This window comes from Malaya genurostris, chromosome 1 (assembly GCF_030247185.1).
Source record: "Malaya genurostris strain Urasoe2022 chromosome 1, Malgen_1.1, whole genome shotgun sequence".
Taxonomy (NCBI): domain Eukaryota; kingdom Metazoa; phylum Arthropoda; class Insecta; order Diptera; family Culicidae; genus Malaya; species Malaya genurostris.
Window position 1 is genome coordinate 135558075 of NC_080570.1, and position 18131 is coordinate 135576205.

The following is an 18131-nucleotide window of genomic DNA, read 5'->3' on the forward strand; positions in this document are numbered from 1 at the left end:
GTTTAAATATCCTTCGTTGGATTAAATCTTATCTCTTCAACCGTCGCCTTTTTTTTATAAAATTTTTTTATTCAGGCCAATTTGCGAACAAGCTTTACGTGGCCGAATGAGCCATGTTTTTATTAGATAAAATAATTTTTTTACCGTTGGATCTCGTTGTCACCCTTTTTCTAGGGGGAGAGGAGCTTCCATTTTTATCTTGCGATGAGTGAGGGGCACTTTGTTCGTGGCTCGTCTCGTCCTCCATTGCCGCATCGGTGGTATCGTTGTTGGTTTCCGTTTTTTCTTCGTTTTCCTTGTAATTCGCATTCTTGGGTTGGTTGTTAGTTGCTGTAGACGCGCCTTGTTGTGCATTAATTGCAGTTGTTGGTGGGTTTGATGGTACAACAGAAGTACTGCGCTCACTAGTTTCCGTTGTTGGGCGGTTGTCCTTATTTTTGTTTAAAGATGTCCTTTTTGCAGTTTCAGTGCAAGGTTTGCCGTAGTGTGCAGGTTGTTCACAAAACTGACATGTAACCAGTTGATTTTCATACGTAATCAGCGTTTTACACGGATGTATCCCGTCTTGATCACAAATGATGTAAGATGGAATTGCTTCACGTAGTTGCATACGTACTACTCGCACGCCATTCCGGATACCCGGAAAAAAATTCCGCCATACTTCCCTTTCGATGGAAAGAACTTCACCGTACTGCGACATACATTCCCGAACATACCCCTCGCTGGTCTGCGGGGGAAGGTCATGCACGCGTACTTCTATGGCATTGTCCACCATGTACACAGGGATTTTATATTTAACATTGTCATGATCAATACTGTGCACACCGTTATTAACCGAAGCAAATGCAATTGCATCTTTTTCACGTTTGAACATAATGTACACACAGTTAGACGCTTTGTTGAATTGAATCTCACTTACATCAGTAACGTAGGCCAAGTTTCAGGCTTTGTTAAATCGTATTTGCCCATTTCGTACACTCTATTGTTCACTACACTGTATTGTCTTTGTTTCTATCGTCTCGACCGTAAGCAATTGTCGACTGTGTCTGATGAGATGCCAGCACGAACTGAACCGTCGCCTTGTCGTTAAGTTAGATGATTGTATCTCCGAAGAATTTCTCACCTCCTCTGGATTTCCATAAGAAAGCCACCTGGGTCCTTTGATCTTCCTAATTTACTTCAATGATGTAAATTTTTGTGCATCGTTTGCCGATGATCACAAAATGTACCTTGAAGTTCAAAGATGATGTGGCTTTTCTACAACAACTACTTCTACGAACGTCGTGGAATCAATCAACTGGACACTGCATCCGGATAAGGATTCAATCATTACGTTTTTGCGGAAGAAACTGCCTCTCAAATTCAATTATTATATCGGAAGTTCGGAAATATCTTGATCGACATGTGTGAAAGATCTAGGAATCTTCCTTGATGAACAATTGAAGCTTAAACATCATATAAACTACAAATGCTTGCGGTTTTTAATGAGAATAGCCAAGTACTTCACAGGCATCCTTCGGTTTGAAATTCTTATACTAGTCACTAGTTTGCTCTAGCCTTGAGTATTGCTCTGTTGTGTGGAACTCACTATCTCAGTGGAGCTTACCGTATTGAATCGGTGCAACGGTGATTTGTTCGTTTCGTTCTTCGTCGGCTACTCTGGAATAACCCTCAACAGTTACCTAGCTACGAAAAACGATATCTGCTAATTCGATTGGATACACTGCACGTCAGACGATAAGATCCAGCGAGTTAATTGAAGTTACAGACTAACGATAAATACTTTAGGCATGAACGAACTAATGAACTAATATAAGAACTTCAAGTAATGGATGTCTGTGAAATCCTTGGCTATTCTCATTCTAAAACCCAAACAGCGAGGTGTCTCAGCAATAATTTAACTTTCAATTGTTTATTGTGGAAAATTTCCAAATTATTCACAGAAGTAGTTCTATAAGTCGCGTTTCTTCCAAGAAACAAATTTCAGATTTGAGATTGAAAATGTACTTGATGTCGCACCAATTAACTCTTTATTTTTCGTTGAAGAAATGCGTTGCGAATTTTAAAATAGATTTTAAGATCAACGGCAAAAGATACTAGTTTGTCTTCCAGGTGAAAATTCACGTCACTAGCATAAAATAGGAAGTACAAGGGATCAAGATGATTCCCTTGAGGAATTCCAGACGAGGCGAGAAGCTCTGGAAATGATGGTGATAAGATCAAAAAGTTTCCGGAATTACCACGGTGTGGCGCTCTCAGTCAAACGATTAGATTTTTTTAGGTTGCCACATCTGTCATTGATATTCTATCAAATTTTCAGCTTGATAGCTAGATATTTGTAAATGTTCGCTGTATTGAGTACACCTGCGATTGTGCGTGTCCTCGGTTTTATACAATTTTCAAAATGGAAGTGAATATGCAACAACGAGTTAGCATTAAGTTTTGAGTTGAAAACGGTTTCAATGGTGCGACGATATTACAAATGTTAGGAGAGTGTTTCGGCAACTATACTCTGAAGAAAAAAGTCGTTTATTAGTGGCACGAACGTTTCAGAAGTGGCCATGAGTCTGTGAATGATCATGAGAGAAGCAGTAGGCCATCGACATCGAAAACCGACGAAAACATCTACAAAATCGTTTTCTTATTCAACAAAATCTTTTTCTTCTTCAATAAATTTTTTTTCTTATCCGGTCGACTCAAGAAACCGCTCCGTGGAACGCGTTTTAGCACCCGAGATGAGATTATAGAAAAATCGCAGATGGCCACGGATTTATGAAAAGCTTCGTGTATGTTCCCGGTTAACAAGAAAAGCTATAAAAGTGATATGAGCAACTACCGCAGTATCACTTCTTTCATCGTCGCTAATCTCAAACTGTTCGAAAAAAGAATTCTGACTCAAATTTTTAACCATTGCAAGCAGTACATCGATGATACTTAACCCAGGTTTATGCCGAAGTCTTCTAAAGCTACTAACCTCGAATCTTTTACATCAACGCTATGTCAGACTGCTTGCAGACGGACGTTATATACGGATCTCTCTTCCGCTTTCGATAAAATCAATCATGACGTCACAGTTGCCAAATTAGATCGTCTATGTTTTGGTGCGAACGTCATTCAATGGATACAGAATCATATCTCAGCAATAACCGTCTTACTATCAAAATTGTGTTTCCGAAAAATTTGTTGCAACGTCTGGAATTCACCAGGAGAGTCGTTTTAGCCCTTCGATTTTTTCAATGTACTTCAACGATGTAAATCTTTGTCTGGATGAACCACGAGTATCTTTCGCTGATAACGACCTCAAGATCTATTATACCATCCGCAGCTCAGAAGATGCGGCATTCCTTCGACGGCTATTGGCAATCTTTGAGGATTGGTACAAACCCAATCATATGATATTGAATACCGGAAAATGCTCAATCATTACGTTCACAAGGAAAAAGGTACCGGTTCTATCGCTTCCTAAATAATTCTCCACATTTTTAATCTCATTGTACCGTTTTATAGCATCTCGAATCATTTGCATGTTCAATATTGTAATACATACTGGACGACGTTAAAGGTCAAGGCCTGAATTGGCATATGTGAGCATATTTAACTATCTGTCAATCTTGAACTCGATAGTCCCACGACAAAAGTGCCTAACTGCAAATGAGAGCCTCTCTTTGTTTACTTTCTCTTTAGATTATTACGGAGCCATTATTGCAAATTCTCTAAAGTTTCCAATATAAATCGAAAACTTGAATGTTTTGCGAAGAGTAAAGTGTCAAATATAAAATTAGTTCGGTAAATCGTGAAAGAAAAAGTAAACAAAGAGAAACTGTCATTTGCAGTTAGACCCTTTTGTCGTGGGACGGTCGAACTATGCATCGCTACGTGAAACAACGTATTCGAGAGTGCATCTTCCGGTTCCAAACCATTTAACATCCCAAATTCATAGGATGTCACAGTAACTATCATGTCGCTTGATTTAGATCCTATCTTCAACAGTCCGTAAGTTACTTGAGAATCCACTGACTGATCTAGTCCAACACGTTGTATTTACGGAAATTATCAAGAGCGATTGTCAATGATATCCTTTTCCGTCGTTTCATTGAATAATTACATCGTAGTTTCTTCTGGTTCGTCGAGTGTTTGACAGAGTTCAATAGATTCTGTGCTTCGATCGAATGTAAAAAATTTCATTCTGTAATTCAATCGATTGATTCGTATTCGATCGAAATAATCCGATTCCCCGACCGAATAATCGGGGTGAGTAAGACTCAACGACCGAATTATGCAGACGGCGCAAAACATTTTCAAATCATATAACCTTTGGAATAAAATTCAATTGAATATTGCAGTCCTCAAAAAAATCGATCGGATTCAGGGAACATCCAAATATGACGTTCATAGACAAAATGGTAGCAATAATAAGTTACGCTAATTAAATTTTTGTCCTCCTCCATGGAATATAACAATCATATTAATTTTTTTTAAATTTAATTAAACGATTCCTTTGTGTCCCATTCAAATAGGTCAAGAAGAAAACTTTGAAAAATTTTCTTATATGTTTATTGGTTGAAAACACGCACCACAGTCTGGCTGTATAAAATTTGATGGTTTAGTCTACCTGTACGAAAGCCAAATTATCTTGCATATTGTCGAAGGTATGCTTCATGATATCTGTTTTATAGTTGTTCATTAGCGTTTCGTAAATGTTAGTGTAAATATTTTAATTTCTCTTCGTCCAACAACTGAGGCAAGAGAGGAAGTGAGAGAGAGAGAGATCAATCCGAAGAGCACAGACACGCGATTGGTCTCACCGTGTCGGTCTGTTCATTCAACTCTCTCACTAACACACACACCTCGTCTGGCTTGTCATCGGGAACGATCGGTGCCCTAAGAGTCCGTACTCGTGACGACGTGCCTTTCGGCTCGTTTATTTTGTGTCTTGTAGTGGGGATAAACTTATTATACTCAGCTAGACTCGTGTGAGTACAAAATGAATATTTGAGCTGTTTTTGATGAGTGCAATAATTCTCTCACTCGAAACAACAACAAAGGGAGGGGATAAAATTGCGATATGGTTCGAAGTAGAGATGGAAACAAAGAAGAGTATGCGCGACGAAGTGGTTCAGTTGCTGAATGTCAATAATGTGCGGAGTTATGTTACGTTCTGTTGAAGTTTAATCGACTGTAGAGTCCTTAGAGCAAATTCAGCAGCTTCAAGATTCATATGAGTGGTCTACAATGTAAATGAAACTGAAACAAACATATCCCCAGCAATCCGTTTCAGTTTTATTTATTCGACCAGTTCTACTGTCAAATTTAAAACTGGTATACACTGCCGTTCTATTTTTTCTATATTTGAAACACAGATAAAACGCTGCTGGGGCTGCCAGTTTATTTTGTTATAATTTCTAGATTTAAATTTTAAAACTGACATAAATTATGCATCTAGAACTAGAACACTCCTGAATATGCCCTTAACTAGACGTTACAATGTGTTCTGTATTATTGTTACTAATAATGAAAATGATATGGAAATTAATTATTCGATAAATAGTAGAACGCTAGTAAGATAAAAAAATAACTTTAGTCATTCAACTAGTGGGCCCAGTTTTTCATCAATGAAATTTCACCAGTTTTCAAAAAAAAATTGAAAAATTTGCGACGTTGACCGCCCGTAACAAAAAAACGTGGTATGTTCTCGTTGAAATAAGGAATTGTTGGAATAAGTTCAAAGATGTCAAGCCTGAAGTAAATCATTTCGAGGCATAACTGAATTCCGTGAATCCGAAATAGACAAATAGAAAACCTTATATTTATTGTTGATCTATTGAACTGTTTTGTATGTCCAAAACAGTGGGAATTTAAATACTACTGACTCGAGAATTTCAATGGAAGAAAATATCAGAAAAAACGACTAAGAACAGAACCTTTCTTTAGTACGAACGTCACTAAAAGCAGATGATTACTACTTTTTCTTTTATACTCGTTGAACACTTGTGAATGTTGTTTTAAACGATTTCAAACGATAGATCTGAATCAAACATTACTAGAAAAACGACCAGAATGCTCGTCAAGACATGTCCCTTTTGAACTCAGATGGAAACTTTTGACACCTTACTCCCTAGAATTGGCCCCTTCCGACTATCATTTGTTTTCATCGATGTCTTTCGCACTTACTAGACAGTGCTTCACCAGTTATGAAGGTGTGGCTTCACTACTGGATCTCTTCAAAAGTTGCACAGTTCTTTGGACGTGGAATTTATGAGTTGGTAAAAAAAATTCCGCGTTATTAACTGATGCAGATTATATCTTTGGTACAACTTGCGTTATTGGTGATCCAAACCTAATTACTGGTCGATTTTGAAAAGGTGCGCCCCATAATGAAGTAAGACTTATTAGCGTCAAAAATTTTGCAATATACTAATCAAAACAAGTAACAACCCTCGGCATCTTAGAGTTAATACAAAGTGCCTTAATAAACATATTTTCAAAAATCTACCGATATTATTTTACAAGTATCGCAAATTTTATTATTAGGATTTGAAAGTCATCTGCCGAAATTTCAAAGAATAGTGAACAAATCCTTCCTCATCGAAAGTATCTATCGGTAATCATCGAAGAAAATATTTATTTCTGCTGTAGCAACAATTGGAAATTTTGGGTATAATAGCATATGTTTGTACCGATACGAAATGATTCCCTGAACATTACAATATTTTTTTGCATCCCGAATTCTCCAGGCTTGGGATACTTGGGCGATTCCCTGAACATTACAGTTTTTTTGTATTCCGAATTCTCCTGGTTTTTTTCAGGAACAGACACTAATCCATAACGGCTTATATCAGTTGCAAATATTTGTTTTGGACAAACCTTCCAATAAATTTGTACCCAGATCAAACAACAATCAACAGACATTATTCGATCAAATAAAAACTTCCAATACTTAATAAAAAAATTGGCTTTTATTGTATTACATGAATGATTGAGAACGAACCCAGATGATACTTGATTGAACGATCGTTGCAAGCCGATCATGGCCCCGCTTATTCCGTAGTTGGTGTGGAGAAGAGGAGGTCTAAGAAAGTCGTTGTTTGTTACGAAGAGCTTGATGACGAACATTGATATTAATCTCACAGAGCAATGGGGAGCAGTCGTTCCTGTCTTTCAAAACATCGACTATCATTAAAGCACTCGACATCTTCCACCTCACTAGCACTTTGTATATAACAATCCGTAATCCGCGGCCTTCAAATCTTGGTAGTTGATGAGGAGCATTTTTAAGTGAACGATAGAGAGCGAATCGAACGAATTTACGTTGTATCATCTCGACTCTACGAGCGCTGTTGAGGTAGAGAGTTCTAAACTACAGAACAATATTCTAGAGTAGACTAGTCGAGTGAACAGTATAGGGAATTCTATAAAAAGCTTGACCATCCTTACCAAGAATATCAGGCAGCGAGAAGATTTAGCAACAATGTAGTTCGTCAAGAAAAACACTAAGATCCTTGAGACATGTTGGCTTTTTTATTGTAAACTTTGGCTTTTTTCTTGTCTGAATTTACGGTCATGATATTCAATTTGCATCAATCTGCAGATTGTCAATTGCCATTAAACGAACGTCGCATCCTCTGAGCTGCGAATAACATGGCAGATCCTTGAGGTCATCTGTAAAAGATATTCACTGGCCTTCTAGAGAGAAATGTACATCATTGAAATACAAGAAGATCAAAGGGCCGAGATGGTTCCCCTGCGGCATTCCAGATGTAGCAACAAATATTTCGAAAAATGATCGTCAGATTTTAACCACACGAAGACGATTTCCGACATATGTTTGTATTAATCGAAGGGCGTTTGCACCACAACCAAGTCGATCCAATTTTGCAAGTGTAAAGTCATGGTTTTACATCACTCTTGTTCAGTTTGACCTTTCTGTTTCAACAGACTTCGCAGCCGATTCAGAGTGTACAGAACCATTGCATGGCTAGAACTACGATCCTACTGACACGAAGAATCCTTCCAGTTCGGAGCTCGAACATACAACTGGTTTGTAGGACCAGCGCCCTATGCATTGAACCGTCCATTTGTATGTTCAGATTATTATCCTCAAATATTGATTCTTTGATTTTTTTTATTTGAACTTTAAATCTTGTTTCTCTAATTTTCATTACAGTAAACCGAATGTCTACATTCAAGGTTCTAAAAAGAATCGATTATTTAGTCCCTTCGATGTTTCACAATTTATACTATGGTATTTTTCTCGAATTTGCCAGATTCTTGATCTGAATACTGGACCTTGATTCTGAAACTGTCGCCCTTATTCTGAATAACGACGTATTGATTTTTCGATCGAATGTGGTTCGATCGAATCATAGCTACCTTTGATTTTGCTAGCGTTATGGGGAATACAAATGAAATACGAGGGAAAAAACGATACGACGTTATTCAGAATAAGGGCGTGTATTCGGTGCCGGAATTTCCGAACCAACATTCTGGTTCAGACCTGAATCTATGTCCAGTATTCAGAAACTGGAATTGAGTTATGACCCTGAATTAAGGAAATAAAAATAAGGTTCCGACCAGAATCCAAGAATCCAACTCACGAATTCAGTTCCAGTATACAACTAAAACTGAAATCCGGATCTTGATTTTGAACCTAAATGTGGAATTTAAAATGTAGTTCCAGAACTTAGTTTTAATTCCAAGATTTGGGTCTTGAATTTTAGAACAGGAACTGAGTTTTGGAGCTGGATTCGAATTTTGCAACTGAATTTTGAATACTAGAAATCAGTTCTGTAGGATTTAAGCTCGGAATTAAGTTTTTGGATTCAGATCCAGAGTTCTGAATCCTGAATTTTGGAAATCAAAATCAGGTTCATAACAGAATCCAAGTCCAGAATTCAGCTTATAAATCCAGTTTCGATTCAAGAATCCTACAATTAAAACTGAAACATGGACTTTATCTCGAACCTGCATTCTGTATCTTGAATTTCAAAATTTAGTTCCGTAATTCAGTTCCAGGATTCTGGTCTATAATTCTGCAATAGGAACTGAGCTCTGGACTTCGGGAACATCCCGAGTCCAAGATTCAAATCTAGAAATCTGAATTCTGGAATTGACTTAGGAAACTGAATACTGAACCTGGATTTCGGTACTAAAATCTGGTTCGGATTAGAATTCAGTTCAAAAATACGGTTTCGAAATTCAGTTCCATTTCGATATATGAATTTCAAAATTTAATTCTGAATCTTTATTCGGGAACTAAAGTTCAGGTTCAGAGAAAAATCCAGATCCATAATTCAGTTCCTGAATTTAGGTTCAGATTTTGATACCAGAATTCTAGAACTGAAATTCAGACACAGATTTCAATTCCATGTCTAGAGTTCTGAAATTGGAATCTGAATTCCGAAACTGGAAGTGAAGTTTGATACTGAATATTGGAACTATGTCTGATCCTGAATTTCCGTTCCATAATACTCCATCTAAATACTGGAACTAGACTCTGACTCTGGAATTTGGGCTGAATTCTGAACCAGAATTTCGCTACTAGAATTCTGGTTTAGACCAGGAATCGAGGTCCAAAAGTGAGTTCCAAAACTCAGTTCGAGAATACAGTGCAAGAGTTCAAGTTCTACGTTTTTGGTTCGGAATTCAGTTCCCAAATTCAGATCCAGAGTTCTGAAATTTCCTAAGTTTTTTTTTGTTTCAATTATAGATAGAGGTTTTAACTTCAAAGTCATTCGTCTCTTCGGGCCAGAAAAACTTTCTGGCCCTATGTGCGGGGTTGGGAATCGAACCCAGGCGGACTGCGTGAAAGGTATCGACTTACCCATCACGCTATACCCGTACTTATTTCCTAAGTTCCAAAATTGTGGATCTGCGTATTGGATTTGAAGTTTTGAGTTTTTTTTTTTGAAAAACGATATTCGAATTCAATTTAAGGATCCAGTCCCAGTAATATGGTAAGACCGGTTCCAGGATTTCGATCAGGACTTGTACCAGGAATATGGTAAGTCCATATTTAAAATTCTCATGCGATGTATTTGATCTCAACAGTGTTTAATGTCAAGCAACTTGAACAATCTTGTTTATTCGTATTTAACCGGTGAACCGGTTTTGTCTCTGTCATTAGCCATCCACAATTTTCTGTCAAACATTAATCTTGAGAACCAGTCCAGGTAGGTGGTCCAAAGTATTAGGTTATGGTCTTGCAAATTAGTACCCTTACTTTATTAGTTCATCTAAAAAGTGTTTTTAATCCGTTTAAAAATTACCTTAAAATTAATAAAATTTTCACCCATTTCAATTTCAAAAAGTACACTTTTGTTAGCTACATTCAAAAAAACACTTATCGGTTCAGTTATAGGCATACAAAACGGAAAGAGCTGGGTTCAATTAAAAGGAAAACGATTTTCTGTTTCCATCAAACAGACGTACAGAACGTTTAGTTCAATCGACAATCAAACAACCAATGCAATACTTGAACAGCATTTTTTTTTTGTGATGGCATCGCTACAGCATGTAAAACCAGCGTGAGATGCACTTGACACCGCAAGCATCAATATATGCTTTTTTTCCTTTGTCGGCGGAACACAGTCGACGCCATTCATACACCAGTTTCCCACACTAACCACACCACAAAACAGCAGACAGGCAGGAGAAACAAACTATCGGTTGATATAATTCATTATTCTCTTCGAACTCTGAGACTTGATGCATGACAGCAGCTCGTAAAATTTGATTTCACTTTACCAACACAACCTCAAACAGTGAACATCACTCTCTTTGATGTCATTGATCGCCCAGCTGTGAGGAACTCATCACAAAAAGAGAGAGAGAAAAGGAGAGGGAGCATGGAAGAGAGACAATTTGTTATTACCAAAAATGAAAGTATCGATATTCGAAAAAAAAAATGACGATTACTTTTTGGGTTGATTTTAAAACTCATTCAAATTAATTTGTCAACATGAATGTGCAAAAATAACTGAATTCTTGTCGTTTGTTACTATCAAAACACCAACCAAAATTTGACTGACTTAATTTTTTTTCCCTGCGCCATGATGGTTGTGACGACTTTCTAACATGGCCTTCTTTCTCTTTTGTCTCGCATCAGATTTGAGAGCAATTCATCGTTTCACGCGAAAAATGTGAGCAACACAACAACTGTGTTCGCCTGTGTTCATTCAACTGATTTGGGATGAACAGAAAACTTATGCTACAACGATTGTTTCGTTTTGGCTAATTTGAGAGAAACGGAAGCAACAATTTTCTTTTGCTGTCAAAAATGTCATTGAATACGATGACATTTTCATTTAAGCAATAATCAAATAACCAACGTTAAAAAATTACTCAAAACTAAATTATTAATCAAGATGGCAGGATTAGATACCGATCGACCTGGGTAATTTGTGCAGGTTCATCAACAGGTTTTGATACAGAATTAATTGTCGCTGTTAGTTTTGTCAGTCTTACAAAACCGGAACAACATCTGGATAGAATTTCGATTTGTTCGCTTGGAAATCTCCGTGAAAAACGTTAGAAAATTTCTAAAGTTTCAAGATTTTCTGAAAATATTGCTTCTTCCATTAGTGAACGTAAAATTTAATCATCGGCTGAAAATGCTATCATAAATGTAAATACAGTGGCATAACATACCGGTTTTGGTAGCTGTAATATTTGGCATCCCGTGGAATCGTACAGAGTTGCTTGCCGTAGCAACACAACACCTGGGGATTGAAGGTGTACTTTCGGCCACAACAGTAACCTAGCGACTGCATCACCGGATCGATTTCCTGTTCGAACACTTCCGAGAGCTAAAATATAAGTGAGAAAAAAATTTCAATAAGTCTATTGCGAACCGGGATCATCAATGCCAGTAATCTCTGCTTACCTTGGTGCAATACCTGTAGACGCGGGATGTCTTCCGATTGTACAGCCACGCATTGTCGAACATCAACCATACGTCATCCACGTATTCCCATGGATCGGAGTACTGTCCGGAATCGAGCTTCTTGCGTACCGTGCTGAGATCCATCGGTTTCCGAACAATATCAAAGTAGTCCGGAATGCCCAGCGTCGTCGGATCTACCGGCATACGGAATGGCATCGATTCCGGATCTTGTGCCACCAGTTTCTCCAAAGTTGGTAGCAGGGCTTCACGTAGTTCTTCCGGTTTGAATGCTGAAAATGTGACATGGTAAAATATTAGCTTCCAGCACCTTCCCTCCCCAATTGCAAAGCCAAACCAAAAAATACTTACTGCACTTTTTCTTACTGTCAGCTGCATCCGACTTGATTGGTTCTGGAAAGACTTTCGGTTCACTTTTGACAACCGCGTTCACCGTGGTTGCGCTCGACATGCAGGAAGGTGACATCGGTTCGTCCTTGCACTTGATAACGTCCAGCTTGCTGTTCTTATCACCTTCACCTCCCTCGCCAATGTCCATCGGTTCAGTCTTAATCTCCTGTTTGATGCTAGGGCAGCTATCGCTGTTACCTTTTCCGCCGCCGATGTTGACACTGTCCGAGGTGTCCATGTGGTTGGTGTCTGGCTCGGATTTGATATCCTGTTCCTGTTTCAATTCCAACTTGCCTCCTTTGGCGTTCGATTCACTGCCGGAATTGTTGGCCCCGTTGGTCATGCCAGGTTGCGAGTCTTCGTCTTGATCACGAGCGGCCGCCTCCAGTGCTGCCATCTGGGAACTCAATGATGACGAAGTGGAACGACTCATGCTAGATACTATGCTGGCCCCACTACTGCTACTACTACTGTTGCAAATGGCGGTTCCGTTAGCGGTAGGAGTTGTGCTTGTGGTGCATCCTGACGAAGCAGTAGTTGTGGTGATTGGTCCACTGGAGGCTGTGCTGGTGATTGATGATGCCATAGAGGCTGTAACTGCTCCCATCCCGCTCGCACTGTTGGTAGTGTTTAAACCAGCTAAAGCAGGCGGTGTCGAAATGGGAATCGGCGATGAAATTGTAGGAGGAGGAGTTGGTTCCGGTGCATTCGCCAGCAACGCCGATACGTTCGGTGTGTTCGGTGTACTGACCGGTGGAGGAGGAACTGGTCCGTTTGGTGTCAAACTAGGCGATGGTGACGGTATGGGAACACTGTTGCCTGATGAGTTGAGCAAATCTCCACCGCTGGTGGGAGTTGAAGGCATTTGTCCTAAACTATTTCTTTGTTGTTGCTGCTGCTGCTGCTGTTGTTGACTGTTGCTCGTGCAGTTCATCATTTGACTACCGTTGAAGGTAGGGTTCTGCTGTTGCATTGAATTCCCTCCGCTGCTGCCGAACGGTGAAGGAATTGATGGTGTCACGGTTTGAGTCATGCCCGTCATACTGGCGTTATTCTGTGCGGCTGCTGCCGCCGCCTGTCCTGCATTATATTTGGCCTTCATAATGTCGTTGAACTGTTGCAAACCACTGGGTGAACTGTCCGCAATGGAAGGGCCGTTCAGAAACTGAACAGCATTCTGTTGCGACGAAGGAGGGGTCATTCCCGGTGGATGACTGTTAAGACCTTGCTGTTGTTGAGCCGTGAACGGAGATAAGCCACCGGGTAATACGGTTTGCTGTTGCTGAACCATACTGTTGGGACTTGGTCCGGGTTGCGAAACGAACTGCTGTTGCTGTTGTTGGCCAGCATTCAAAGGCATACGGTTCTGCTGCTGCATGATATTTTGGTTTTGATTTAACATATTCGGTCCGACTTGGAGTGGCATTTGCATGACATTCTTCGCAGTCATGTTTGGTCCTCCCAGCATTCCCGGATTCATTGGCCGAATCTGCGCATTGGCACCGGGTTGCTGGAGCTGTTGTTGTTCCTGAGCTTGCCGTTGCTGTTGTTGCATCTGCTGCTCTTTTCGCTTCTGTCGTTTCTCTTCGAGCTCTTTCTGAATCTTGTAGATTTTCTCTGCCAACAGATGATAGTATTCCGATCGAGAGTTTGCCATTTCGTACATGTCACCTTCAACCTTTTTAGCGTACGCTACCAGATTGTACATCCGCTTGTCAAACATGGTGGAAGGATCGGGCGATGGAAAGATAGCCTGTACCAGCTTGTGCACGAGATGATTCCGGAGGTCCGGGGTAACGGAATGGTGCCAATCTTTGGTGCCTTGGACGGGTGCTGCAAGCATTTGGTTTGCGGAAAAATTTCCACTTGGACCCGGTGCCGGTCCGTTCGGTCCACCACCAGCTTGCTGCTGCTGCTGCTGTTGCTGTGACATGGGTCCTGAGCCATCCTGATTGAACAGGACGTTGCCTTGCAATGGAATGATGGTTTGAGATTGATTTTGTTGTTGCTGTTGCTGCTGTTGTAACTGAGCATTGGGTTGCTGCTGCTGGAGAGCAGCGGCCATTTGGGATACACTTTGGCTAGATCCTCCCGGGGCTTGACTGGTAACGGGCAGTCCCTGGGGACCAACACTGGAAGCATCACTGGTGGCATTCGGAAGGACATTGTTTACCATCATCTGATTGGGAGGAATCATCATTCGAACCGTGGCACCTTGCGGTTGGTTTACCCCCAGTGGCAAATTACGCATTCCTCCAACCATTTGTGGTCCTCCCGGACCTTGCTGCTGCTGACCGGACATTCCTGGCTGGCCAACCTGCGATTGCATTTGAACATTACCGGGCAGTGGATTTGGTGCAGTTGAGGAGGGACATTGGATTTGGTTGGATCCAAGTTGATTGAAAGAACCGGGAATTTGTCCTGGCTGACCTTGCTGATTCGGACCGGACGGTCCGGATTGAGATTGGGCTGAATCCTGACCGACAACTTGCTGTAGTTGATTTTTGAGTTGATTCTGTTGATTTTGTTGTTGCTGCTGCTGCTGTTGTTGTTGCTGTTGCTGCTGTTGTTGTTGTTGTTGCTGCTGTCCGGGTTGTTGTTGACTCTGCTTGTACTTGTTGGTATCCTTGAGAGGTAAACAAACCGGACAGTCCTGTCGTTGGCAGTTCTTCCAATGATTGATGATCTGTCGCGAAGAGGAACAATGAGTTTTCCCACAGTTCTTCCCAAGCTGACAGGATTGCATATGCGTGAGGACATCTTTCATGGTTCGACAGTGTGCAAGCGTGCAATTGTTGCTGTTAGGATTTTCCGTTTCCCTTCGTTGGCATTTGTGAGCGTGTAGAAGCAGTACTAGTTGTTGTTGGATAAGTTTCCGTTTCTCGGGATCTGCCAGGAGGGGATTACCGGGACCACTCTGAGATGGACCCGGTTGAGGACCTCCCGGTTGACCCCCAGGTGCTCCAGGACCTCCAACAGCAGAATTCATCTGATTCATTGGTTGATTCTGTGCTGCCGTTTGAGGTCGAATTTGAGCTGTGGGATTTCCAGATTGCGGTTGAGCAGGAGAAGGCGTTGGTGGCTGCGCTTGAGCGGCCACACCTCCTTCGTTCACTACATTCATACCCATGCCTGCACCGGGCATTAAATTGCCCCCAAGAGGATTACCCATCCTCGCTCCGGCCATGTTTGGCATTCGATTGATTGTAGGCGGAGATCCACGTACCGGTGCAAGACCTCCTGCATTCATTACATTCACGTTCGGCTGTTGATAGCCTCCGAACGGACCACCTGGACCACTGATTTGGTTCATTTGATTCGCCATACCACTCACGTTATGATTCTGCATCAACTGACGCAGTCCTTGGTTTATGTGGCCTCCGGGTCCTCGGGCCATGTGCTGCCCAGGTTGTCCCGGCATGCCTATTCGTCCTTGATTAGTCAATGGTCCATTTTGCATTGAGTTTGGTATCTGATGCATCAGTCCTGGATTCGGACCACTTTGCTTCATGTTGTTATTTATCACAATTCCACCGCCGGTCATAACTCCTCCACTCAAACCCAAACTGTTGCCAATAATCGTTCCACCTCCGTTGCTCTGCGCAATACTGTTCATACCGAGCAATGCCCCACCGCCCATTCCACCTACCACCACATTATTCGCCATACTTTGATTCATCGGTAGCAGATTGGGACTTTTGTTGGCTAGCGGCCCCATGCCTAAAATTTGTTGACCGGCCATATTCTTGTTGCCCTGCGCACATGGAAAATTAAAAACAATAGCTTAGTTCCGGACAAATGATCGCCAAAATAGAACACAAACACTTACCTGCTGCTGCTGCATTAGGTGATGAAGTTGTTGATGCTGCTGTTGCTGTTGTTGCTGCAGATGCAGTTGCTGTTGTTGTTGTTGTTGTTGCTGTTGTTGCTGGCGTAGAGCTAGCTGGGCCATGGTCGATGTTCCACCTGGGTCATCACCACCGTTCATCTGTGGTCCCGGACCGGGACCGGGTGGCTTGTTACCACCGCTCAGCGAATCCACCCAGGTGTTGTCGCCCATCAGCTCGTCCGGGAGGTGGCTCTCCAGATCGAACATCTGGTCGACAGTCGAGATGACTTCTGGTTGAACGGAAAAGAACGAGGAAAGGGATTAGACCAATAGTATGTATCATGGCATAAAACTATATGCTGTGCAGAAAATCGGCTCGACTGGTATAGATCGGAGGATAGAGATGACAACTCCGGAAGAAGTGTTATAAAGCAAAGCCTTAGTATTACATTCCTGTAGTGGAATTTGACCTTCTGTTTCAAAAGACTTCGCAGCCGATTCAGTGTGTACAGAACCTTTGCAAGGCTGGTGCTACGATTGTTCTGACACTACGAATCCTTCCAGGTCGGGGCTCGAACATACGACAACTGGTTTATAAGACCAATGCCCTATGCATTGAACCGCCAACCTGGGAGTGTTATGCGGAGTTCCAAACCGTGCAGTTGGTCTCTTGGTTAAGGACAAACAACTACTCGCCGCATTGGACTGAATAACTATGCGCTTTCTGGAATGTTAAAACCTTATAAAATTGAGATTTCTAATAAAAGATCATTTTCAGCAGGGAACTAAACAATCTTTGTAAGGTCAAATGTGAAAAACATATAACAATTTTTTAAATGAGTAAATTTAATTTCATATCTGAGGGTTTTGTTCATGATAGAATTTGATTAAGACCTTCTTATTTAACAGATTTCGTTACAGATTCATAGAGCGCAAGATTATGGCTACGATTCTACTGATGATGAAAATTCGTACAATTTGGAGCTTGATTTTCAGCACCCGGAAAATCATGTCTGTATCGAACCTAGAACACCCAGTACTAGGGAACTGATTCCGACACCAATCGAATAGACCGTTCTAGCCTTCATTTTACCAATTCATAAAATTCTCATATAAACCCCCCTAGTTTTAAACAATTCTTCGTACCACACATCTTTTCCTTTACACATATAGCTAACCCCAAATAGTCTCGATTCTTTTTTCCCTATCAAACGAAATGCTTTCCTCTAAGGCCAAATTTATGAAAACTTCACTTTATTGCCTTATTTGGTATCCTCCGGAGATAGACTTCATTGTTGAAAACGAAGTCAAGTAAACCATAATAGATTTACTCCAATATTAAATTCGAGAAGGCTCAAAAACCAATAAACCTAGCATTAAATTGTCAATCTATACTAATTAGAGCTAATTTGCATTCATTGCCTGTCTTGCTTCTAAATCATCTCTTTCTATCTTTTGTATAAGAGCAGGGTGGTAAGTCGATTGCCGATTCCAATTTCCTGATTTTTCCGGTTTGCGAGATAAAAATTTCTGGTTTTTAGAACAGGCCCAAATCACCTCTGCTTAGTTTTTTTATATTCCTTTAATTCAAGCTTTAAACAGATATCCCATGTCCAAAAAAGAACATTATAATAGGCCCGCTAGTTGAGGATTGAAGTATTTTTTGGGTATTTCGATGTATAAATAGGAAATATTAATTATTAATAGTGCATATAAGAAAAGCAATACACCTTTTTTAGTCATCTAAGGGTTTTGGTTACTCGTAACCGGCTTGTAATGAGAACATATTACTGTTTCTATTGTTTTGGCATTAAAAATGCCTTACTCTTCACTATACGGGACCGGGGGTCAATTAAAAGTTACAAAAATAGCCGCGTAACCTTTTTGCGTCATAATTTTGAACGTTAATAACTCAGTCATTTGTTGATGGATAGACATAATTTAACAACCAATCGATTCGGAAACTTTTAACTTAAACATGTATGACAACGTCGTTTCAGTATTTCAATGGCA

The 18131-nt window shown here is 40.6% G+C and overlaps 1 protein-coding gene across 3 annotated transcripts in view; it reads right to left on the reverse strand.

The window, feature by feature from the left end:
- The window catches only part of LOC131425852 (CREB-binding protein), a 62271-nt gene that overhangs the window by 25073 nt on the left and 19067 nt on the right, over window positions 1-18131 (reverse strand). For 2 of the 3 annotated variants that reach the window (XM_058588081.1, XM_058588083.1), the window contains exons 2-5: window positions 16119-16408; window positions 12251-16043; window positions 11882-12171; window positions 11647-11804 (exon numbers count right to left, since the gene is read on the reverse strand). In XM_058588081.1, the coding sequence (XP_058444064.1) occupies window positions 11647-11804; window positions 11882-12171; window positions 12251-16043; window positions 16119-16408 (4531 nt within the window). The remainder of the gene's footprint in view (window positions 1-11646; window positions 11805-11881; window positions 12172-12250; window positions 16044-16118; window positions 16409-18131) is intronic. The other variant, XM_058588082.1, reaches the window with a different exon arrangement.